This window comes from Gopherus flavomarginatus, chromosome 2 (assembly GCF_025201925.1).
Source record: "Gopherus flavomarginatus isolate rGopFla2 chromosome 2, rGopFla2.mat.asm, whole genome shotgun sequence".
NCBI lineage: Eukaryota > Metazoa > Chordata > Testudines > Testudinidae > Gopherus > Gopherus flavomarginatus.
This window is the reverse complement of record NC_066618.1, coordinates 156045970-156072256: the sequence shown is the minus strand read 5'-3', so window position 1 is coordinate 156072256 and position 26287 is coordinate 156045970. Positions and strand designations below refer to the sequence as shown.

The 26287-nt window shown below is 43.9% G+C and overlaps 1 protein-coding gene across 2 annotated transcripts; it reads left to right on the top strand.

Moving 5' to 3' along the window:
- Window positions 1-443: 443 nt before the first annotated feature.
- On the top strand, window positions 444-26083 carry ANXA4 (annexin A4). Of its 2 annotated transcripts, none has more exons than XM_050940231.1 (13): window positions 444-565; window positions 9170-9226; window positions 11126-11213; window positions 12449-12543; window positions 14252-14365; window positions 16285-16375; window positions 18741-18820; window positions 19799-19855; window positions 20182-20275; window positions 21316-21411; window positions 22268-22326; window positions 22667-22789; window positions 23890-26083. In XM_050940231.1, exons 2-13 carry the CDS (start codon window positions 9218-9220, stop codon window positions 23947-23949), a joined length of 966 nt encoding a protein of 321 aa, XP_050796188.1. In that variant the 5' UTR covers window positions 444-565; window positions 9170-9217; the 3' UTR covers window positions 23950-26083. The 2 variants fall into 2 exon arrangements, with proteins under 2 accessions (XP_050796188.1, XP_050796189.1); XM_050940232.1 differs by lacking the exon at window positions 444-565 and adding an exon at window positions 4928-4950.
- The last annotated feature ends 204 nt before the right edge of the window (window positions 26084-26287 follow it).

Below are 26287 nucleotides of genomic sequence, written 5' to 3'. Positions count from 1 at the left end.
TCTTGCCTAGGGCACAAAAATTCCTTGTTAGGGCTCTGCCCTAAACCTCTGACTGCCAGAAACTGGAGGGGAAGACAGGGGTGGATCACTCCCCTAAGGTAGGATATTGGTCACAGTAAGGCAATACTTATGTTCTGAATCTAAGCTAGATACTGTAAATGGAAGGAATAGATGCTCTGAGAGGAATGGCTAGATAGGTGAACCCCAGTTGTAAGAGTCTCCATTTAATTGTGAATTGAATTGTGACTGAGTTCATGCCCTGGGTTTAGTGAGAGGGGGCGTCCTTTGGTGCTCCCCTTGAGTGCTACTGATAACCCAACCCCCAGAGCTAGGAAGAGGAGAAATGGATCCCCCTGCGGGGAAGTGGCTGGCTCCAGGGAGCAGGAGAGGCTATCCCCCCAGTGAAAGCGGAGCTACTGACGGGTTATTTCCAGACCTAGAATCCAATGAGTCCCCACCCCTGTCAGGGCGTGTCCTGCCCTTTTGTGTCAAACCCAGCAGCGCTCGTGATCAGCCTCCACGCCACACTCGGGAGCAGCGGACGCCACGGCCTGTGGAGCAGCGCGTGAGTGGCCGGTTTTCCAGGCAGAGCCCCCCGCAGGCTTGCTGGGAAGAGGGACCCGCCTGTCCCCCTGCTGCGGCTGGCAGCGTCCGGGCTCCCCAGCGCTATGGGGAACTCCGCTTTCCAAACACGGCAGCGCTGCCAGGGCGGCTCCTAGCCCCTCTCCTCCCCGCGCTGGGGGCTTGGGGACCCGATCCAGCATTGGTGGGGGCGCATCCGGGCCCATTCGCCCTGTAATAAGCGCTAGGAGGGGAGCACACAGCCCGAAGCGCTCTGCCAGCCCAAAGGGGGCTCGGGGCCTGGGTGTTCTCCCCCTCTCCGCGGGCCAGGCAGGGGCAAGGGCCCTGATGCGTGGGAAAGAGGAACCTCACTCCGAGACACCCTCCACCCCCATCCTGCTCGAGGATGGTGAAAAGTTTGCTCCCGGGAATGGCCCAGCCCGCCTGGGCTGCGGGGTGGCAGCTTGCGTTTGGCTAGGCAGGCGGCGGGGAGTGGAGGTGGGTGGGGAGAAGGAAGGAGTCAGCCTCCCTCCAGGTAGGGCACCCGCTGCGGCTTCTAGTGAGTTGTGTGTGTGAGGAGGGGCTGGAAGATGTCAGCTCTGGGAACGAAAGGGGAGCTGGGGGCCAGATTCTGCTCTTGCTTACACCAGTGTGACTGTGGCATCACCCCACTGAAGGCAATGAAATCATCCCGGAATGACCCCATCCAAACTGAGAGGGGACTGACCCATTGCATAGGAACTGGAAGCAGTTAATGGTGGCAGAGCTGGTTTGGAGGGTCTGTTTGAGGAGGTGAATATGGCAGACAAGAAGCATTACCTGTTAGGTTCACTCCCTCTGGCGCACCCGGCATTGGCTACTGTCGATAGACAGTATACTGGGCTGGATGGACCTTTGGTCTGACCCAGTATGGCTGTTCTTATGTTGTTAAGCAGTCAAGCAAATCCTGCATCTGCTCTTCTAGGTAGCTGATCTCTGAGACTTTCAGTGTTTCCATTACAAACCATAGGCTAAGACCTAACAATGCTGTGGAAAGGGCAAACACAGTTCCTGCTCTAATTCATTGATTTACACATTCAGAAAAATCCAATTATAGGAGTAAAATGCAGGTTTCTAAGTTTCAATGTGTACTTTTCTCCTTTAAAAGAGCTTGTCTCTATGGAGAAGTTATTCCGGAATAAGGCTGTGTGTGAATTTAAAGTACAATAACTATTTCAGAATAACTGCCTGTATGGACACTCTCTTATTCTGGAATGAGCGTCTGACAGAGAGCTTTGTGTGGCTCCGAAGCTCATCTCTTACACCAACAGAAGTTGATCCAATAAAAGATATTGCCTCATCCCCCTTGCCTGGAGTAGAACAGAGTGTCCCACAGTAGCTATTCTGGTCAATTTCACTGTGCAGAGGAGCTGGTAAGTGTGTGTATGCATAGGCCTGGGTGTGTGATTCAGTATAAAGTCAGAGATCTGAAACACACACCCTACAGCCACTTCCCCTTAAAATTCTATATGCTAATCCTGTAGCTGCATCTGCTAGCATGGGCTCTTGCATGCATGTTAAGTGGGGCTATGCTGGCATTGCAGGTTCCGGGGTTCGGCTCACTAGGGCCCCAGTCCTGCAAACACTGAAGCCAATAGTCACTTTGACTTCAGTGGGACTGCTCATGATGGTAGAGCGTTAAGCAGGGACAAAAGCATTTTACAGGATCGGGCTTAGGGCTCTCGTAGAGCTGCAAATGTTGCCTTTGGTGATGAAACGATTATGGCATTCCTGATTATCGTTTGGGTGGGATAGTGAAGGTGGAATCTTAAAAATTCAGACTGAACAGCAAAATGTCTGTGTTTGGTGTGAGGAGCTATCACATAAGTGTTCTGTTGGATTTTCTGCTTTATTTTCCAGGCACCAAATCCTACTATTATTTTTCAGACAAATTTTCCACTGGGCTGGTTCTTCTCTCATCTATTTCAGCCATTAGCTTTGGTCAAGACACTGATGTAAATCAGAAGTGAAAGTGAGAGGAGAACTGGTTCCATTAAGTTCAACAGGACAGAAGTTCAGTGGGAACTTTGACTGAATACAGGGCCTGAATCACCAATGTGGTTTCAATTACACCGGTACAGAATGGATGGACCGTACTTCCATTTTGATTTGGTAGCACTTTATACCCATTTTTCACAGATGAAAATGGTGAATCAGGCCCAAAGTCAGCAGGATTTGCCCTCTAATTTTTATTTGCTTCAGGCCTGACTCTAGATCATTTCAGACAGAATGAAAAATCATTCTGAAGGGACTCTAGTAACCTGTTACAGACCAAGTTAGATTCCAGGCAGTGTCTCTGAAGGTTTCAAAAATGCATAATAAACTTCAGTGGGAGCTGTCAGGCGCAGTTGCCCTAGATCGTGTGGGGATGTCTCTGCCTTGTGCTCTTCGTTGGTTTGTTTTGTCATTTATTTTTAGGCTGTCTTCCCTTCCGTCCCTTTGTCTATATGAGAAAAATTCTGCTTTTGTTATTTCCTCTAGTCAATTTGAACACAAGCATCTGTGTTACTCCTACTTCTGGATACAAACAACTTGAGCAGTACAGTGAAGGCGGAAAAACCTCTGTGGAACTTCAAAGTTGTTTTTTAATTAATGTCTTGCTAAAAGGGATAAAAGCAACTCAAATCAGGCTCTACATTTGGATTTTTAGTCTTGCAAAACCCCATGCCAATGGAAAATTTCCCTCAATTTACTTTTAAAATTCACAGAAATGTTCACTTAAAAATCAATGCTTCCTCCCTGAAATATTTGCAGCCCAGGGACACTTGGCCAAAGTGAAACTGACTCCATTGGTTCCTCTCCACTTGCACAATGAAAAATAGATCAAAGTGGTCAGAACAGTGAAAAGGACATTATGGGCTTGACTCTCCACTGCTTTGCACTTTGTGTAATCACATGCACCAGTGCAAAGTGGGTGTGAGTGTTACCAAATCAAGGGTAGCAGTCTACACCCACTTTGTACCAATATAAATTATCTGCACGAGGTTCAAGTCAGTGGAGAATCAGTCTTCAGATTACTAAAGGCACGTCTTCACTGGCAACGTTAAAGTGCTGCCATGGCACAGCGCTGGGAGAGAGCTCTCCCGATGGTCTAAAAATCCCCCCTCCACGAGGCGCGTAGCTACCAGCGCTGGTTCACTGTCTACACTGGCACTTTACAGCGCTGATGCTTCCAGCGCTCAGGGGGGTGTTTTTTCACACCCCTGAGCGAGAAAGTTGCAGCGCTGTAAAGTGCCAGTGTAGACAAGCCCTCAGAGTGTAAGGTGAATTCTGTCATTTGTAACTTCTTGAGTGGGTGGTCTATGTGCATGGGCTTTTTTTAATTCTGGAAACTCTGGATAAATTAATTCTCTTCTGTCCTGAGTTTCATTCATCTATTTTCCACCTCATTCAAAAATCTCTGAATGTTTTTGTCCTGCATGATCATCAGTCTAGCCCATCTCCTCCTCTGCTATTGTCCATAGGCTCCCAAGTCCCATTTTCAAAAGTGACTTGGGTCACTTAGGGCCCTGACTCCCATGGTCTTTCAATGCAGTGAATGCATTACGTTGAAAATTGATTGTACTCAGTATCCATATCACTTTTGAAAATAGCACTTAGGAGCCTAAATGGTCATGTACACTGCAAAAAAAATAAATTACAAAAAAATCTCACGACAGCAAATCTCAGAGCCTGGGTCAGCTGACGCAGGCTTGTGCTATGGGGTTAAAAATAGCAGCATAGACGTTCCTGCTCAGGTTGGAGCCCAAGTCTGAAACCCTGCGAGGTGTGTGGGTCTCTGAGCCCAGGCTCCAGCCCAGGTGAGAACATCTCACTGCTCTTTTTAGCCCCATAGTAGGAGCCTGAGTCAGTTGACCCAGGCTCTGAGGCTCACTCCTGCGGGTTTTTATTTTTTTGCAGTGCAGACATACCCTAAGTCACACAGGCACTGTGGAAAATTGTACTTAGCGTACCTGAACGTGGCATGACCTTCCTTCTGTTACCTTCGTCCTGTCTTCTCCTAAGCTCTTCGGAGCTGTCTCTTTTTTGGGTCTAGCACTTTGCTGGATGCAACATAAATTATTTATTTAACAATGCAGCTAAGTGAGACCATAAAACTCTTTCAGTTACTTCTCATGTTCATTTGTCAACACATCTTTCCACAGAAGTTGGTCCAATAAAAGGTATTACCACACCCACCTTGTCTTCTTCCACAGTAACTTCATGTACAGTTCCACTGTGCCAAAAGAGCCATTACAAAGATGCTGTAGGCAACTCTGCTCCCACCTGAAGTGAGATGTGGTCTGCGCAGCTTTGTTCAGCTAACTACCATAGACTGATTCTCCAACTGGAACAAGGGTTTTGCAACAGGTAGTATGCAATGGCTGGCCTGCATTTTCAAGTGTCTGTTGTTTTGGGGTGTTTTTTTTCCTGAGTGCCCAATTTGAGGCACTACTTGTTGCCTAATTTTCAGAGCTGCTGGACACCCTTGCATCTCATTGAAATTGGAGATATGGGGGTTCAGTACCTTTCAAATCAGGCCTTGAGAGAAGTTGTCTCAACTGGAGTACCCAGAAGCTGAGACCCCCAAAGTAAATGGACACTCTGGGGAAACTGAGGCCAAAAACATTGATCTCTCAACTTGTCATTGTCCAGGGACACCTTTCTGGGTCTTGGGTTCATGTAGAAAGACAAAATGGGAGAATTTTTTTAATGATGTGGAATTAATATTGTAACCTCCCCAGCTCTCGATAAACTGATCATACATGGATGCAATAATAGATAACTTACACTAATAAACATGAGAATGCCAAGATTGTCTGAATGGAAGGTCTAGAATGAGGGAAATGGAGAATGTCACAACACAGAATCTAGAAGTGTAGGACTGGAAGGGACCTCAGTAGTCACCTAGTCCAATCCCCTGCACTCAAGGCAGGACTACGTAATAACTAGACTATTCTGGACAAGTATTTATCTAACCTGTTCTTAAAAACCTCTAATAATGGAGATTTCACAATGTCCCTAGGCAATTTGTTCCAGACATTAGAAAAAACTTCCTAACCAAAATCTTCCATGCTGCAATTTAAGCCCATTGCTTCTTGTTCTATCCTCACAGTTTCAGGAGAACAATTTTTCGCCGTCCTCCTTGTAACAATCTTTTACGTACCTGAAAACTGTTATCATAAGCCCCCCAAGTCTTCTCTTCTGCAGACTAAGCAAACCCAGTTTTTTCAATCTTTCCTCATAGGACATGTTTTCCTGACCTTTAATCAATTTTGGTGCTGTCCAATGGACTTTCCCCAGTTTGTCCACAGCTTTCCTGAAATGTGCCCAGAACTGGACGCAATGCGCCAGTTAAAGCCTAATCATCACAGTTTACTCCTCCTTCAAGCTGTCATGGTCAATCCTGTATATGTCTGCAATAACTATGGAACCTAAGAAGAAAGAGAACATTCACCTAGCTTTACATGGGCCAGATCCTCCACTGGGGTAAATCAGTCTAGCTGCATTGACTTTAATTGAGCTGCCACCAGCTGAGGATATGGGTTCTTATGTCTCAATTCCTAGTCTTTCCTCTTTGTAATTTAGTGTTTCTTAATAATCTGGCACATGGGGCCTCCTTTCTTCTCACAAACACCAACAAAAGTCACAGATGAATCAAAATTGCGGAAACAGCATAATCTCACAGCGCTCCTGGGTTCATAACAGTCACATGAAATGACTCCAGGGGATAATTCTGCTGCCTCTGCAGTAGCTCCATTGAACTCCAAGTGCAATTCATCTTAAGAGTAGTAGCTCTTGACGTTGACAAGATGTGAGTTCTTGTTTAAAATGCATGGGCCAAATTCTGACTCTTTTCCTTTTTCCCGTCCCATCAGCTGGAATAAGTGAGCATGGGAAAGGCTCTTTATAGCTTTTGATTGTGTTCATTTATAGTTTTTAGTCTTCCTTAATTAAAACAGAAATAAATACGTGCATAAAAACTGGGCTTTGAAAAATGGCAAATAAACTGTCTATGGAATCGTCAAAGCTTTAAAAGCAAGTTCCAGCTGTGGGTATTCATGGAATTGTATATTCTAACTGCAAATAATCAAAGTGTGTAGAACACTGAGCCTTTTAAAGGAGATGGTAATTAAAACCAGAAGGGTAAATCCTACACCTAAATATCTGAATCCTAAATTAAAATTTCTTTTCCAGATCTCTGGATAATTTAGTTAAAACTGAGCGAAAATTTTCAGCTGAAACTCTTTTTGGCAAAAATGTTCAGATTCGCTGATACCCAAAACATTTTGCAAATTTGTATAGATTCTGCTGAATTGTTGGTTTGCTCCCTCTGTCTCCTCCCCTCAATCACTTTTGAAATGAAATACTTCAGTCTTTTTGGTTTGAAACTACTTTGTTTCTCAACTTTAATTTTATTTTGTAAAAATTAATAAAACTGGTTTAAATTAAAATTGACTGGCTAAGCAGCAGTTCTGCATAAAAGGACCTGGGGATTACAGTGAATGAGAAGCTGGATATGAGTCAGCAATGTGCCCTTGTTGCCAAGAAGGCTAATGGCATATTGGGCTGCATTAATTGGAGCATTGCCAGCAGATCGAGGGAAGTGATTATTCCACTCTATTTGGCACTGGTGAGGCCACAGAAAGGATGTGGACAAATTGGAGAGAGACCAGAAGGGGGCAACGAAAATGATCAGGGGATTGGGGCACATGACTTACGAGAAGAGGCAAAGGGAACTGGGCTTGTTTAGTCTGCAGAAGAGAAGAGTGAGGAGGGATTTGATAGCAACCTTCAACTACCTGAAGAGGGGTTCCAAAAAGGCTGGAGCTTGGCTGTTCTCAGTGGTGGCTGTCAGATAACAGAACAAGGAGCAATGGTCTCAAGTTGCAGGGGAGGAGGTCTAGGTTGGATATTAGAAAACACTATTTCACCAGGAGGGTGGTGAAGCACTGGAATGGGTTACCTAGAGAGGCGGTGGACTCTCCATTCTTAGAGGTTTTTAGGGCCCGGCTCGACAATGCCCTGGCTGGGATGATTTAGTTGGTGTTGGTCCTGCTTTGAGCAGGGGGTCGGACGAGATGACCTTATGAGTTCTCTTTCCAACTTCTATGATTCTGTGAATTGATGTGTTCGTTCAACCTACACCAGTATATTTTCTTTTCAAAATTGCCAGCAAACCCCAGCTCTACTTACAGTACCTTTCAAAGGAAGAGCTCACACTGTTTTGCAAAGCTCCTTGAGATTATTATCCAATTTTCTCGATGGGTAAATGGAGACACTGAGAAATTAAGGGCCAATGGGAGTTAGGCATCTATGCATTTATGAAAATTCCACAGATGCCCATTGACCTCTTTAGATACCTAAATATCTTTAATAATCTGCCCCCAAAAGACCTGTTCAAGGTCACACACTGAGCAGGTGGGAGGTGAGGGATGAGAATCCATCTGTCCAGACTCCTTGGCCTACGCTCTAGTTACTGGACCATACACCTGAAGTAGCTAACTAGTTATTCTAGTGATGGAGCAGAACCTTGTTAATTTGCACAATGTGAGATTCACCACTGGAGCAGAGGGCTGAAACAAGACAGGGCAACACTTACCTCCTCCAAACAGGGTTTAAGTGATACCTAGGCCATGGGCTCGTGCTCTGCACAGGGCTGAATTCCACCCACTTGCTAACTTACAACCATGAAGATTCTCCCACACAACCTAGCTGAGAGGGATTGCTAGGCTAACAGTGTTCCAGTGAGTTCTCCTGTCGATCAGACTTCATTATTTGTGCAATATACACTCCAGTACGCTTCATCGCTAACTCTCTATCCTGGTAAACCCCACGGGTCAGAATTAATGAATATATGTTTTGTGACGCAATGCTTTTTGTTTAAATCAAGTTTGTTCTCTAGATACTAACTGAGTGTTATGCTGCAGATCTCCCATTCATTATTATTTATTATTTGTATTGCAATTAGCAATACAAATAATAAATAATATTATTTATGGATCATGGATCAGGAACCCATCGTGTTCGGTGCTGTACAAATCCAGAACTAAAAAGGCAATCCTTGTTCAAAAGAGTTCGTTAGGGTGAAGGAAAGAGGTTGTACTGTAAATTACAGGTATCAAAAGGTAGGATTGTCAAAGAAACCTAACGCAGTTAAGCACCCGACTTCCAGATGAAATTTCATGTTTCTCTGGCAATCCCACCCTTCATATTTATCAGAAACCAGCATATGTTTAGAGTGGTTCAGTCTGATATTTGAAGTCATGGATATCTATAAATATCCAAATGTGATAAGTATCGCTGTAATTCTTAATCTGCTTTTGACTGTTAATATTTGTTTGTTCAGTACAACTTGGATGTTAGTAGTTATCTCAAAGGTGAATGTAACCTACTGTAACAAGAATGCTGGTGGACAGTTACTGCCTTTCGCCTCGAAGAATGAAGCAGTTATGTTATTTCTTTACAGTGTCAGGTAGAACCAGCCTCATTGATTTAAGTCACCTTTGGATAGAAGCAGGGTGAATTCTGTCAATTATTTTCTAGGACGCTTCCTTTTTTATCAACACTCCCTCTTTTTTTATTGCAGATAATCATCTGTTTGGGTACCTTGACGTTAAAATATTAACTGAATACTATGGCAAAGGTGAGTGTTTGCTTCCAGGTACCAGGCAGTGCTTGGTAGACTCAGTCCCTGCATTGACTACATTTATCTGATCAGTGCAATTATATTTACTTAGATAAATGATGTAGCAAGAAGAGGCTAGCACTGCCTGACATAGTGGGAAGGACTCATTGCTGCCTACTTCCTCATACTAGAATGTGGATTATCTTCAGTAATCTATATATCTACTAATGGCCAGGTCTTGCACCAAAATCAGTGAGCTTTGCTCTCGGCTGGAAGAGACATCAAGAGGTCGCTTAGTCCTATGACAGTAAGCACAACAGGTTCCTCAGAATTCTACAGTTTCCATCCAAGTTGTATCCAGCTATTCATGGAAAATGCCTAAGCTTCTCCTGCCAAATAGCTCCACTTTAGGCATTAAGGCCCAGACCCTCAAAGATATTTAGGCACCTGTTCCCATTTATTTGAGTGTGAGGGAGTTGCCTAAATACCTTTCAGGATGTGGGCCTAATGGCCTTATGCATTGAGCATTGAAATTAATGGCAAGACTCTCATTGTTCAGTGGGAACAGAAGCAAGCAATGTGAGTCAGTGGATCTGGCCCTGGATTGAGTGTCAAGATCCAGGTTCTAATCTCTCTGACATGATCAAGTCACTCCAGCACCTCCCCGTGCCTCTGTTTCTCCATGTGTAAAATGGAAATGATGGTATTTGCCCACTGTTGTAAAAGTGCTATGTAGGAGCCTTGTAGGGATTTGATTCTTTCATGGTGACATGGAATACTATTGATACTAAAGGGATATGCCACAACTGGATTTAACAAAGGTGCCAGACTGGCAGGCCAGGAGAATGGAGTCCTTTACTGAATTGCAGAACAAGTACAGTGCAGGCAGCAGCCAGGGGTTTCCCATGCCAATGTGGTTTAATCCTCAGTTAAAGAGATGCCCCCCTAGGAGTGTCTCTCTTGCAGGGTGAGGCAACAGCTTAGGGCAGAATGGAAGCTTGTCTCTGCAGTCAAAAAAGCTAACAATGTTGGGACCCATTAGGAGAGGGGTAGATAATAAAACAGAAAATATCATAGTGCTGCTATATAAACCTGTGATGGGCCCACACCTTGAATACTGTGTACAGTTCTTGTTGCCTCATCTCTAAAAAGATGCGTTAGAACTGGAAAAGATACAGAGAAGGGCAACAAAAATGATCAGGGGGATGGAACAGCCTCCATATGAGGAGAGAGTAAAAAGACTGGGACAGTTGGGCTTGGAAAACAGATGACTGATAGGGGGTGGGGTATGATCGAGGTCTGTAAAACAATGAATGGTATAGAGAAAGTGAATAGGGAAGTGTTATTTATGCCTTCACATAACTCAAGAACCAGGGGTCACCCAATGAAATTAGTAGGCAGCAGGTTTAAAACCAGTACGCACGTGCTTCTTCATGCAATGCACAGTCAACCTGTGGAACTCCTTGCTAAGGGATATTGCGAAGGCCAAAAGTATAGCTGGATTCAAAAAAGAATTAGGTAAGTTCATTGAGGATAGGTCCATCCACGAGTGTTAGCCTAAGATGGTCAGGGATGGAACCCCATGCTGTGGGTGTCCCTAGCCTCTGTTTGTCGAAAGATGGGACTGGCTGACAGATCACTCAGTAATTCCCCTGATCTGTTCATTCCTTCTGAAGCATCTGGCATTAGCCACTGTCACAAGACACATTACTAGGCTAGATAGACCATTGGTCTGACTCAGTCTGGCCATTCTTATGTAACCTGCTGTACGGCTACATAGACTCTCACGTTATATAAACACAAACCCCTCCTCAGTTTTGTAACTGGTCTCCCCTCAGAAGAATCTATATATAACTGGGATTTTTCATGTGTTCTTCACTGATTCTGTCTTTAACAATTGATGTTCTGTATGTTTAGGCTGGAAACCGGGGCACAATCAAGGCGGCCTTGGGCTTCAGTGCTGAGGAAGATGCACAGAAACTAAGGAAGGCCATGAAGGGGCTTGGTGAGCTTGTATTTATTTTTATGACTCTAACCTTTCGCCTCGGAGTGCCAGCATCCTGCATGTCATATGGTTCACTAGAGAAAAAGTTTGGTAACTCGTGTTTCTCTACTGACTCCTGCCCCACCCCCGAGCAGGAGGTGGGGATCACCTCATCCAGTCATGAAATGGAGCTGCTTCTGGGGTGGAACAGGGCAGCTGTTATGCAGTATATAACACTACAAGGTAGCTTTGACACAAATTATGAACACTATCCATATGGAAGGAATTTCAATTTAATACTGAGCAGAGGGAATTTAAAGGGGCAGAAGGTTGTTCCCAGATTGGGAAAGGACAGCACTGCCTCCAATCCTACAGGAAGGGGATGGAGTTTGTTTGTTTTCTGGATGTTTGATCATGAAGAGCAGCTGAAGCCTACCTGTCTATCACTATAGTATCTCAGTGGCTCATTCACACATGGATAATAAATCTATCCCCACAAAACTCCTGCAAAGTAAGGAAGCATCATTATCTCCACTCTCCAGATGGGAGAACTAAGGCACAAGAAGGATTCAGGGATTCCTTCGAAGGTCACTCAGGAAATCTGAGGCACAGCTGGGAACTGAACCCAGCTCCAAGCCCTGGCTTTAACTGCAAGACTGTCTTTAATCAGCCTGTGATTTGTCTCTCCTGGAACAGGGTGCTCTCAACACCCTATTAGGGTACTATGTCAAGACTGCCTCTGTGGGAAGAGGGGTCTCTTGTAAACTGTCAGTGCCCACTTCTGCTTTCTTGGAGGTCTCCATCCAATTGATGGCCAGGCTTATGGGGTCAAACTGACTCTCAGTCCAAGGTGGCATAGCTGGAGGTCATGATAAAATGCCTTCCTAACAAGGGGAGCTTCTGAGTGTGTAACCCACTGACAAGTGAAAGTTATAGGGTGCCCTCCGTGCCCAATCCCCAGAGGATGGGAGTCAGTTACAGCCCCACCGAGGGAACCCTGTCTCTTTAGAGAAAGCTGTAACACCATATGCTCTTTCCTTTGGAGGTTCCCCGGTTCAATCCCCGATATGTTGGCCAAGATGGTAGCCAACACATGTGGTCTAGTGCTAGTTCTCTAGTGCCGTAGAAAATCAGGTTTTAGAAGGAATAGAAATGGTTTGTGTCACACCTGGCAAGTCAGCTGAGTTGTCTGCTTCAAAATTAATACTTATTTATAATATTAACAATCTGGCTGGCTTTCCGGTGTCTCCCCCCAGGTACTGATGAAGATGCCATCATCGATATCGTGGCCAAGAGGAGCGCATCCCAACGTCAGCAAATTTTAATCACCTATAAATCCACTATTGGCAGGGTAGGTAGCCTCTGAATTTCTAGATTATGACCTAGACAATTCCTGGACTACATGTTTTGTATAGAAAATTAATGACTTCCCTCATTCAGTTGTGGAGAGGCAAGACACAACTTTTGCTGGCCTTAGCACAAAGCTCAGTGCTATCTCCGTTCACTTCAGTGCAGTTGCTCATCCAAAGAAAATTGTAGGGTATCTGTTAAGATTATCTACCAAAATGTAGCAGAAATTTGGTCAAGCAATTTATCTACACACTTGCCTTTATGCTATCTAGTGGATGGTCCTTAATACCACGTGGCACTGATGCAATATAATCTCGGGTATGATTCATTACAAGTGACTTTTCCTATGACACTTGGCACAACTGGTACCTAACAATCCTATGGTGACCATCCAAGTTGTACCCAGCTGTTCCGTGAGAATGACTAAGTTATGACTGTTCTGCCCCTGCTTTTCTGCCATATAACTTATGTTTAGGCATACAATGCCTTGCCCATTGACCACTGAAGTCTGTGGAAAGACACTCATTGAGTTTAATGGGCTTTGGATCAGACTTTAAAGCCCAAATCACCAAGTTTCCACCAACTTTCAGGGTTTTGGAGGTTTTGTGACATTGGAGTTCAATTTTTTCAGAGGTGCTGAGTACTAACACAACCAAAACTGAAGTCAAGGTGAGCTGCTGGTGTCTGGATGCCCAGCAAGCTCTGGATCTCCAACTGAGCACTCTGACCCTCTGGCCTATGCCCATGGTGAGAATGACTGCTGAATATCCAGCTCCCCTGGCACCAAGGGGTTAATGGCTGAATCAGTTTAACTTGCTTAACCTGCTATTAAAGCCTTACCTTTTATCTTGTGTAAACATTCTGAGCACATGCTGCTTGTTTGTTGAGCAGGTTCTTCTGTGCCTGCAAAGGAAGTGGTTACAGGGAAACAGATCTGTTCACTGGAGGCCACTGCTAATAAAACTCATGGCAGTGTGAACTACTGACCCACCTTAATAGTCACTTGCACACCTGGTAATTCACCACACTATGCCCTACCCTTCATGCTCCATCCATTAACAAGCAAATCAACGATGCTTTTCAAGGATTTAGCGCTAACTGCTATGGCACGGCAGCTGTGCCGTCTAGCCCTGTAGCGTAGGCACTTGCTACAGTGATGGAAGGGTTTTTTTTAATCTACCCCGTGAGAGGCAGTAGCTAGATCAAGGAAAAATTCTTCCGTTAGCCAGGTGGAGACACCACTAGGTTTAGGTCAGCTTCGCTACATCTCTCAGCGGGTGTGAATTTTTCACACCCCTGAGCGACATAGCTAGGTTCAACATATAGTTTAGGTGTAAATCTAAGCCACTTGCCCAAGAGGATGCGATCTGTGGTGGAGCAAGAGATTGAACCTGGTCTCCCAAGTCATAGGCTAGTGCCCTAACCACTGGACTAGCTGACTGCAGAGCAGGAGTTAGATAGGATGTACTGGAATTACCAGAGCTGGACTTCAGCCAGGAGTTTTGTATAGAGTAGCAGGGGCGCTGGAACAATTTGTATAGCGGGGGTGCTGAAAGCCATTGAATCAAACTGTAAACCCTGTATATAGTGGGAATCATTTCAAGCCAAGGGATGCATCAGGATGCCCAGCACTCCTAGTTTCAGCACCTATGTAGAGGAATGAGGCTTTTTGTTCTCATGACTATTTATCCCCTTCCCTGGTTTTCTAGGATTTGATTGGCGATTTGAAGTCTGAGCTGAGTGGGAATTTTGAGAAGGTGATAATTGGACTGATGACTTCCATCACACTGTACGATGTGCAGGAACTGAAGAGGGCCATGAAGGTTGGTAAATATTCACTGACGTTACAAAAACACCAGTCAGTTCAATACATGGCGTGAATTAAACATTCCCCATGCAACTTCTCCCACGGGAGGAAGAAAGAATGTGTGACAGGGTGCTAGTCAGGTCACTTAGCACAATTCTGGAAGGTGCTCTCTGCTACTAAGCTTATGAGGGTTGTATAAGAACCTGAATAGAACATTTCAGAGTGATAGCCGTGTTTGTCTGTATCAGCAAAAAGAACGAGGAGTACTTGTAGCACCTTAGAGACTAACACATTTATTTGGGCATAAGCTTTCGTGGGCTAAAACCCACTTCATCAGATGCATGCAGTGGAAAATACAGTAGGAAGATATATATATATATATATATATATACACACAGAGAACATGGAAAGATGTGGGTTGCCTTACTAACTCGAATGAGACAAATCAATTAAAGTGGGCTATTATCAGCAGGAGGGAAAATCACTTTTGTAGTGATAATCAGGATGGCTCATTTCCAACAGTTGACAAGAAGGTGTTAGTAACAGTGGGGGGGGGGGGGGGGGCGGGGCGGGAATTAGCATGGGGAAATAGTTTATAGTTCGTGTAATGACCCATCCACTTCCAGTCTTTAATCAGGGTTTTAGCCCACGAAAGCTTATGCTCAAATACATTTGTTAGTCTCTAAGGTGTTACAAGTACTCCTCTTTCTTTTTGCTGAATAGAACATGTGCATTAAATCTGCAAACACTTTCTGGACTATGTTCTTCCATTTTGTTCTACTGTGCGATAAGAAAATGAACATGTTGATGTGTTAGGTATAAGACGGCTAGATTGTTAAAAGTTGCAATATGAATTACTTTTGCACTAAGGGCCATTCATAAGTCCTTTATCCTGCTACCCATTTGCAAAATCGGGCTTGACCCTGAAAGAGGTACACGTTCTATGCACTAATAAGAACATAAGAATGGCCACACTGAATCAGATCAGTGGTCCGTCTAGCTTAGTAACCTGTCTAATGGCAGCAGCTGATGCAAGATGCTTTATAGGGAATGAACCGAACAGGGCAATTTCAAGTGATCCATCCCCTGTCGTCCAGGCCCACCTTCTGGCAGCCAGCAGTCTAGGGATGCCCGGAGTATGGTCATCCGTGACCATCTTGGCTAATAGCCATTGATGGACCGTTCCTCCAGAAATTTATCTAGTTCTTTTTTGAACCCAGTTATACTTTTGGCCTTCAAAAGTCTAGCATTTATATAACACTCTGCATTTTCAAAGCACTGTACAAACATCTGAAGCTGATGGGAGCTTTTTAACAACACCTTTTTTTGTTGGGAAAATGCGGACTTGTCCAAACCTAAATATTTTTGTGGGGAAGGGTCTGCTTGGATGAAAAGGTTTCTTGGGTCCAGGATGAAATGTCTGGTGAGAAAACTAGTCGATAACCTGAGATGTGAAAGACCAAGGAATGTGAGAGACCCGGGTTGATGTTTCTGGTCTGAATCATACATAACAGGGACTTGAATGTGGGTCTCGTACTTCAAAAGTGAGTGCCTTAATCCCCTGGCTGTTCTGGGGTGAGTGGGGTATCTGTGCCTCCCCTTTGCAAAAACTCTCAAAAGGTCTCTGTTTCATCCTGTTGCATAATAGGACTTTTTGAGATTTAAAAAAAAAAAAAAAAAAAATCTTTCATGAAACGCCCAGCTCTACAAACAAATATCACCTCATTGCATGAAGTCTGTAACGTATCCCCATTTAAAAAGTGGTGAAACGGATGCAGAGAAACTAAGTGACTTATCCAGACTGGGGGAGTGCTCATCAGATCCTGGACTATTACTCAAGAGAGTTGATTCTCAGTCCTGTGTTGCCATCACAGTGCCTCTGTTTGGTGGTAGATTGAAAGCAGCTTTCATCCTGATTCTCTGTTCCACGTTTAGGGTGCGGGGACAGATGAGGGCTGCCTGATTGAAATTCTAGCTTCTCGTTCCAGTGAAGAAATCCAGCGCATTAACGAGACCTACCATCGTCGTACGTAGTATAAATTATGAGATGCTATGATGTTAGTGCATTTAGAGTAACCTGTACTGGGAGAACAAGTGGGGAAACTTGCAAGAGGTCCCAAGTATGGCCCAGATCCAGGAAAGCACTTTGGCATGTGCTTAAGTTCCATTGATTAAGCACATGTGTAATAGATATGGCAATGTCCTGTAATCTTTTTGGGAGATCTCACTGTATTAAGTTTATATATCATTGTGGGCCAGGGATTGTGTCCAGTTCCATGGGGGAGGATGACCACTGTCTTCCCGGAACTAACAGTGGTAGGTAAATTCACTTGGGTTGTAACACCTCCAAAGAGGTACCACAACTTGGAGATGCTTGCATATACTGCATCGAACTGGGTTCTCCAGAGACCAACAGACAAAGAAAGGACTTTTGGATAAATAACATGAGTTTAAACTCACTCACGATGAGGGGCATGTGCAGAAATTTAACCACCCCTTTTGGGTCCGGAAGGAGCTCGCTCTCCATACAGCTGTGGTCCTGGGACTGGAGGAATTCTGTGCCCCTGATGATTATTCGGAGGGGGGGGGTGTCCATGTCCCTATTTGCACCCCCCTTTGTGCACGCCCCTGCTCACGACTTTGTTTCTGATCCAGCAAATAGACAGGACTTTCTATCTAAGGGTGGCGCCAATCTTTCCTAGGAAGGATTGGAACTTGGAAAGAATTTGGCCTACTGAGGCCCCATAAGACTGATGGGTGACCTGGTAAGATTTTTAGCATGTGCAGAGGAACTCTTACTGTCTTTAATGCTTTCACCTTAAGAATACTTAAGAATAAATGTGCTTGCTTAGGAAAAGCTGTGTGGTAACTTAGAACTGTGGGCAGTTGCCATAGTTCATAGCCTTTGGGGAGAAAGCAAAGTGCAGATGCAGGTCTGTTCAGGGAGTCTGGCTTGCTGGGGAATTCACAGTGTAGCCAGGGAGCTGTACAGCCTGGAAAAATCCCTGTCAGGAGGGAGAGAGACCTGCATCTCGGCACTAGAGAGCTGATGACTGGGGAGCCTAGAGTTGGGGCCTTTGGTGGACATGGAGTGGGAACACAAGTGCGGTTGCCCTGAACGGTGACAACATACTTAAAGGAAAATGTGTGTTTAGGGATCCTTTCCTGAACCAAGGCTTAAATCACTGTTTCCTAGGGCTGCCTAGTGATTTATTGGCAGAAGAAGCTATAGAAATTCCCACCTCCTCTTGACCCCAAAAACATTTAAATTTCCCAGCCAGCAAATGTGTTTCTCCCAGTTTGTATTATTAATCGTTAAATACTGGATGCACTACTTATGTTGATCTAGAGGTAGAAGGTATTTGTGAAAACGCTCTCTCTCTAAAAACTGTATCCTGTGAACAGCATCTTACCCACCCCACATGATTTCTCCAATAGCTCTCGCTGCTAACAGTTCAACCAAACAATAACTGAACCATCAGAAAGACATCTTGTGAAACTAAGAAGCATCGTAGTCAGAGCAAGAGACTGAGTGTTGTGATACCTTCTTTCTGTCTGCCTTTTACTTGATCGTGATCTAGTGTGCCTGCATCATTATGCTCAGTGGACAGAGACTTAAGCCTTGTCTAAACACACAGAGGGTGAAATTCTGGCAACACTGAAGTCAATGGCTAAACTCCCACTAACATCAGAAGAGTCAGGATTTCACTCAGAAGTTGTACTGGGATCCTGGCCTGTCGCTAGGGCCCCTAAGTGCAGCAATAATACAAATAATAATGGTCATAACTGCTTTTAAAAATAGACTTAAACTGGTTCAAATCCCTGTATAGACAGAAGTTTTAAACTAGTTTGTCTCCTTTTTCAGCTTGTGTCTATGTATTTACAGATGGTAGCTTGTAGTGGTCCCTCCATTTCAGGCTCAGAGGAAGGCCACTCTGCCTCACTACGTAGCTAACCAGCTATAAACCAGAGTTCAGGTGATAAGTGTCTCCATACAGAAGTTTGCACCAGATTAACAAAACACCTTTAGTTAAACCAGTGCAACTGTGTGTGTAACAGGCTCAGATTTATTTTAGAGAGAATGATCCAGATTGGCTTCTCCTCCCATACAACTGTATAACTCTGATTAATTTCACATACACTGGCCTAAATCCAGAGCAACTCCACTGAAGTTGCTTACATTGGTGCAAAGGGAGAGAAGAATAAGATCCAGGGTCAATGTGGCAATTCCTAGGAAGGCAGGTTCAGAAATTGAGGGACAGACGCATAATCCGGACACCTAGGTCACAGCTGGACATGTAGAAGACTTCTCTAAGATGAACAGTATGTAGGTGCTGTACTTTATCTCTGTTAAAAGCAAGTTTCCGCATATGTCTGTGCTCTCTTGCTAGAATATGGAACTACCCTTGAAAAGGACATTGTCTCAGATACATCTTCCATGTTCCGCCGCGTGCTGGTGTCTCTAGCTACAGTAAGTCCAGTTTAAGAAAAACAGTCTGGTTCTTGTTGCTGTTGAACAAATCCTCTAAGGGCAGGTCTCCACAAGAAACTGACAGCTGTCTAACTGCATTGCTCATGTTGGAAAAATCACACCCCTGAGCAACACAGTTATACCGACCTAACCCCCAGTGTAGACAGCGTTCTGTTGAATGGGGGCGAGAGAAGGGTTCACCCATCAACGTAGCTACTGCCTCTTGCAGAGGTAGATTAATTATGGTGACGGGAGGAGTTCTCCTGTTGGTGTAGCACTGTCTTCACTTTGTTTTAGTGATGAGGTCTCTCTATACTCAGTACCGTGAATGCCTGATTCGCCTCTCTCTTACATTGACGTAGGTCAGGAGCAGCATAATGGAAGTCAGTGGAGTTACACCAGTGTAAAAGAGATCAGACAGAGTTGTATTAAATACTAGTACTAATCCTCCCTCTCATCTGGTTCCTTCTCCTGCTCTCTGCTTTGCAAGTTGTTCTTTTTATCCCCTTCCTAGGCATCCTTCCCCCTCTCCTGCTGCACAGCCTTCCCCTGCTGATCTCCTGCAGGACTGCCTCCATGCCCCCTTGCATTTCAGCTGGTATCTGTATATCATGTTGGTTTGACCCAAAGGGCAGGCTGCTCAGGGGGCAGGCTGGAGTGGGGCAGGAATCAAGGTGTGTGTGTGTGTGTGTGTGTGTGTGTGTTCGTTCACACCATGTGCTTTCTTAGGGCCTGTGGCTCCCACTGACATCAGATGGAGTAGAGTCCTCAGCCCCTATTAAAAAAAAATTAAATAATATTTCAGAGCTTTCTCCACCATCCTTCTTGCGACACTCTGTTACATAATTGCAGCTGCTTTCCCAATAGATCCTCATTATATATGCTTGGCAACTTGTTTCAAACAACAAGCTTGCTAGACTCTTTTCATGAACCCCTTTGAAAAGCTGAATTTAACACAGCCCTCTTGTGTTTTTGCAGGGAAACAGGGACCAGGGAAACTATGTGGATGCAGGCCTTGCTCAGCAAGATGCCCAGGTCTGTAGCTCTTTGTACTCTTTAAGAAAAATCTGCCCCACAGTTGTGGATATTTGCCGAACCCCCGGTCCTTCCATCCATTGTTTTTTAAAGGCCAGTGAAAGTCGTCAACCATTTAGCTGGCATGTTTGTAGTGCACTGGACTTGGGACCCAGAAAATCTGGATTCTAGTCATGGTTCTGCTGCTGGATGACCTTGGACAAGTCTCTGCACCTCAGTTTCCCCATATGTAAAATGGGATAATGATCTTTTTGGAAGACCCAAGCTCTCTGGCTTTACTTGAGCCTTTGGGATAACCTTTATTTCATGTGCTTGATTCTTTCTAGTGCTTGTATGAAGCCGGAGAGAAGAAATGGGGGACAAATGAGGGACAATTCCTGACTATCCTCTGTTCAAGAAACACAAATCACTTATTAAAGGGTAAAAGTCTCAGCAATTTTCTACAAACTTTTCTTTTTTTTCTTCCCTTTTCTTTTTTTAAAAGCACCTTTTTTAGATATATCTCTTGGCAAATAGAAAGGGACCCTTCTCAAAGGCACATGTCTGCTCTGGAGTCTGGTCTTACGTATCTACTTCAGAGTATTTTAATACAGAAGCCTATTCTTGTGAGCCTAAAAGGAACTCTAGAGAGACCAGAATTAATTTGTATGGATCACCTACACTCCAGTCTTTATACCAGAAGTAGTAAATTGGGACTTTGGCGACAGTTACCAAGGATAGGAGTTGATTATTCTAAGAAACTTGCTTCTAGAATATCAGGGTTTGAAGGGACCTCAGAAGGTCATCTAGTCCAACCCCTTGCTCAAAGCAGGACCAACACCAACTAAATCATCCCAACCAGGGCTTTGTCAAGCCTGACCTTAAAAACCTCTAAGGAAGAAGATTCCACCACCTCCCTAGGTAACCCATTCCAGTGCTTCACCACCCTCCTAGTGAAAAAGTTTTTCCTAATATCCAACCTAATCCTCCCCCACTGCAACTTGAGACCATTACTCCTTGTTCTGCCAACATTCCCCCTACAGGAAAGAAAGACAGGCACCATTCTGCTGGATCCACGGTTCTCAAACCAGGGTCTGTAATGATCTTGTTAGTGGCTTTTGCAGAGCTGGCTGGTTGCAAATACTGCTGGCGAAATGGCAAAGCTTCCTTTGTGGCTGAATGTTGAACCAAGTGGGAAAGTTAAGCAACTCAGCTTGACCCCATTAAGTAGTAATTCATGACCCTGTTACCAGCAATTGTTGACTGACCAAGTAGAAAACTGATGATGGTTAAAGTGAAGATAAACTGAATGGTTTCCAGGACAACTGCAATTGTCTTCCACTTAAAAAAGAGAGGCAAAATGTGCATACAACGTACTCAGTTGCTTGACCTGGCAAACTGGTCCTTGATGGTTAAGTCTTTGTAGACGGCACCAACAAATCTTGCTCAATGACTTTTCATTAGTGTGTGTTCTTTTCTAGTCTTTGATGAATACAGAAGGATTGCTAAGAAGGACATTACAGAAAGCATTAAATCTGAGATGTCAGGGGACCTTGAAGATGCCTTGTTAGCTGTGGGTGAGTATTCCAGTTTTAAATTTACGGTTGTTTAGTCACACAAGAGACTGTCGGGGTGTAGAATGGGAAAGGATTGCTTCTGTCAGCCTCGAGCACAGAAGCCATGGAGTTGAAGCTTGGTTAACTTTCAAATCCATAGGTAGTCTCTGAAATAGAGGGGGATGGGAGAGTGGACAGGGATGAAATGCGAGGAGCCTGTGATGTGTGCAAAGTGCTTTGCTTTTCAAAGCAACGAAGTGTGTGGCCCTTGAGTTAAAATCATTTTCTCCATTGCAGGAGACACTAGCGTTTTATCTAAAGTATTAGGCTTGCTTTACCTTGGCATAGCGAGACATCCATGTAGTGTCTCTTGCCCACTGTCTTCACAAAGCAACATGCTTTGTTGATGGCCAGTAACTGTCTCCATTCTTAGCACAGGTCATGCTGTTTTACTCCTTGCAAATACAGCAAGTGGCTATGAACAAGATGGCAAAAGTTCCGCTGCTTCCACTCTCATTGTTTACCTTTGCCACCAGGTGCTAAGGGTGCTGACACTTATCAAAGAGCATTGCAAACTTTAAACAATTGGCTGTACTGTGATGGACAAGACTTTAGGTTTATTTGAAGGGGCTCGTTCTTTTGCATTGCCCTTGCTGTATTTTTCAGCTTGTCCAGTGGCCTCTAAATCGATACCTTGGAGCTTCTTGGACTAACAGGGATGTGCATGTTTTGGCCCTAATTCTGCAAATGGATCTGCAGACAGACCTCTGCATCCGCCACTAAAATCCCATGCAGATCTGATGAGAACTTTAAGCAGTAACTGCAGCCTTGAAACTTAAAGATTTGGAAAATCTCCCTTGTTCTTTTCTCTTCACAGTAAAATGCATAAGGAATAAGCATGCATACTTTGCTGAAAGATTATATGGTTCGATGAAGGTAAATAGCTTCTGTATGTATGTGGTTTCTCTCCGTCCCCCCGCCCCCCATTAAATATAGAGGCATGCTAAAATAAATAGCAGCTGGATTTAATACTGCAGGGGGAGAGGAGAGAGGGAAGCAACCCAAGAGGTTCATATTCATCATGGATCTCCTCTCCTCCTCTGTTAAGGGACAAAACTGGCGTTGCGCCATTATATGCTGAAAATAGGGAACTCTGTCACACTGAATGCAAAATGATTTGGGCTAATTTTCCACCCAGAAACTGTGGATGAAACCTTGACCATTAACAATGATTTACCCATAATGCACAATATTGGTTCAAGGCTTTTTTCTTTAGGGTTTAGGGACGGATGATGATACACTCATTCGAGTGATGGTGTCGCGCTGTGAAATTGACATGTTGGATATCAGGCATGAATTCAAGAGGATGTACGGGAAATCTCTCTACTCCTTCATCCAGGTAAGCTTTCCTTTCCTAGAAACCATGGTCTTGCTGCACACAGCACCAACCACTTTGTCCCTCTATTCTGACTAGTGACTGGTCCACACTTTTCAGACAAGAAGCTATTATTCTTGAACAGCTTTTTTTGGGGGGGAAGTGTATGTAATTGTCCATTCTTGATATATATTTTTGTTTTTTTTCACCAGGCATGCAAAAAAAATAGCCTTTTTTGTTTTTTTTAATGACAAGGGAAAAGGAATGAGGAGAAAAGAGTGGGAAATACACAATAAGGGAAAAAAACAGAAAACTTCCAAAAAGATTGAAAAATTAGGTCCATCTGAAACCCCACAAAATTCAAACTTTAAAACGTTTTTGCCTTATATTTTTAAAATTTTGACCCAGCTCTAATCCTGACTTGCGTTAGCATTGTTTAACACTTTTCCAGTAATGCCAGACTGATTGGTCTGGTGATGAATACTAAGATAACACCATCCAGCCCCTTTGTACCGGCTATCCAAGCAAGATTTCAGCACTCACCCTCTACGCTGTGCTTCAGATCCAACTCACAATGTCTTGTGGTCAGAGAACACTTATTTGTCAACCTTCTATAACTATAAACTGGGTGTCTTAGAAACATTGGCTTGGATTCCTCAAAGGGTTAATGGGCAGGTTTTTTTGTATCTCAAATACTCCTGTAAATTGGATTTCATATTTTAATACTGTAACGGTTTCTCATTTGATCCTTTTTGGTTGATTTTTGTTATAATCAATTTTGCATTTTCAGTTGGATAAAGTATTAACTTTGTCTTAAAATGGTTGTGGGACGTCGTAGCACAGGATAATAGTGGCTGCATTTTAGTGGTAGGCAATGTGTCCTTATACATGATCAATGTGTGTCAAGTACTCTGGGATGAAAGATGGACCTTAAATGTTACCAAACCTTAAATTGGCAAAGAAATACAAAATCTCATGGGGACAATTCCTACAATCATCTCGGACTGGTGTAAATGATACTGTACAGCCTTTTCTGAGAACACTTCTTGCACATCTAATCACCTCTCTCTCTTTCTCTCTCTCTCTCTCTCTCTCCTTTTTTTTTCTTTTCTTTTTTCTTTCAGGGAGACACTTCAGGAGACTATAGAAAAGTCTTACTCTTGCTCTGTGGTGGTGAAGACTAAACCATGTGCAATTTGTTGGAGGGGAGTAGAAATAGATCACAAGATTTATTTTTTTTCAAATAGCTTTAGATAGTGCTATTAGAATTGACTTAGGCTAGTCAATGCCAGTTGCCTCCTATTATATGCTTTTATTGCTTAGAATATGCAATGGTGCATTAATTGTGTCATCAGAGCCAGAAATGCCTTTACTAGAACTGCCTGACTGAATTACTTCTCCCAGCAGGCTTTGGAAAGACTTCTTGAAGCCATGTTTGCAGAAACAGGAGCACTAGATGTGTTTTAGAGGCTCCAGACTCCATTCTACAGTTGGATTATCTGTGCTAGAGAACAGCATCTTGCTGCAAAAATGGAAGCGATGGCTACCGTCAATCTTAGACTCTGAGCAAGGTTCTGTTAAGTGAGCACGCAATTCGCTTCCCATTACCAAGCTCACATCTGTGTTGCCATACAGTGTAATTGCATGGGTGTAACAGAGGGCCGGATTCTGCCCGCTCATACAATCCTTACAAAATAGGTGGAAATGAGGGGAGAGTTTAACCAAAGCCTTTAATGCTACTGTAACTTGATCTATCTCCATCCACTACATGAATAATTCCAGAAGCCTTGTGACATCCCATTGCCATTGAACTTACTGACCAGCTGAGGTGGGCTTAGGCACAGAATGTATAAGACCCTGCACAGGAAAATATTAACACCGTCCATGTGGGAAAAGTACAGAAAACAAGCTTTATTTCTCTGACTGTATTCCAACATACAGAAAACCATTAGTCTAAAACGCAAGGCGTGTCTAGATCGAAACGTGACCTTTGTTAGAAGCAAACTATCAACATTCCTCATCACTATGGCTATGTGTGTATGTAAATCAGAAGATAGGAGCAGGATATAATTCACAAGTAGCAAATTAGAAATTCCAGTAGCCTTTGGCCTAGTCTACCACACACACATTTTGTATTAATATAAATGTTGGTTAAGGGTGTGACTTAATATAGTTACACTAGTATGTCCTCTACTGTGGATGCAGTTATAATAGTATAAAGGTGCTCTGTGCTGGAATAGCTTATTTCCCTTTCCGGACAGTAACTGCATCCACCAAGTTATGCGCCTTTAACTACACAGTATAGTAAAAGCAGTACAACTTTTGTGCATAGACAAGGCCTTGCACTTAATGGCTTTTCTAGAGTGAGCTGGTTGAAAGAAGCCATTCTGTTCAGAAACCTAATCCACATTCTGTGTGTTTTACAGTGGAATAACAAATGCACCTTAGCTTTCCCTGTCCTATAGTAAATTCCTTATGGAGCTCAGGTACTGGGCTGTTAGGCCACATCTATATGTACAGCACTGCAAGGCACGGCTATGTTCTGCAGCATGTCTGGTGAAAATACTCTATGCTGATGGCAGAGAGCTCTCCCATTGGCATAAAAAACCCACCTCTGTGAGTGGCAGAAATTATGCTGGCGGGAGAAGCTTATCCCACTTTGTTGATATAACTTATGTTGCTCTGGGGGGTGGTTTATTCACGCCCTTGAGACATGAGTTATGCCGACATAGCTGTAGTGTAGACATAGCCTTTAGTGTGAGTTAAATAAAGGGAGGCCACATGTGGGCAGAGGTATAGTGCTAATCTCATCTACGTCATGGTCAAAAGTAGTGTCTTATCTCTACTACAATTTTATAGTAGGATAGGGCTAGCTCACTAGTTGTCCTGCTGTTTTGAAAACCAACAACCCCAAAACACTTTTTGTAGAACAGTCATAGCTTGAGTGCTGCAGTAATAGTTTTCAGAAGGAAGCAGTGGGGGCTGAGCATGGAAATAGAAGGCAGGACCTACGGTGTTGTAAACCCAACTTTGCCACTCGCTTTGCTCCCATTGACTTGGCCAGGTGCAAAACTGGAACTTCTCTCTGGCCTCGGACAAGTCACTTTGCCTCTGTGTTCTGTTGTCTTTTATGTTCCCTTCTTCGCAGGAGGGTTGTTGGCAGTAAGTCTAAGCACTGCAACAATCTGCTGCTCAGTAAGAAGAAACCTCTCAGCCTTATCACTACAGCAGGTTCACACTTGCCCTCTGGCTTTACCACAAAAATGGCTCTCTGGCCAGTGCTCACTTTTTCAATGTAATAAACCAATCATTTCTTTACTTTGAATTCCAGAAGGTGTTTTCTCTGAATGAGATGAAATTGCATAGGTGCATTGCCCTGGTTTAGCTAGGCTTGTGTTTACTTGCCCCTCCCACTTCACATCAGCTGCCTCTCCAAAGTGCAGCCAGGACTGCCCCCCACCACAGCAAAACCCAGTGGAGGGTCCTTGGGAAGAGGAAGTCTCCAATGATTCTTTGGGAGAC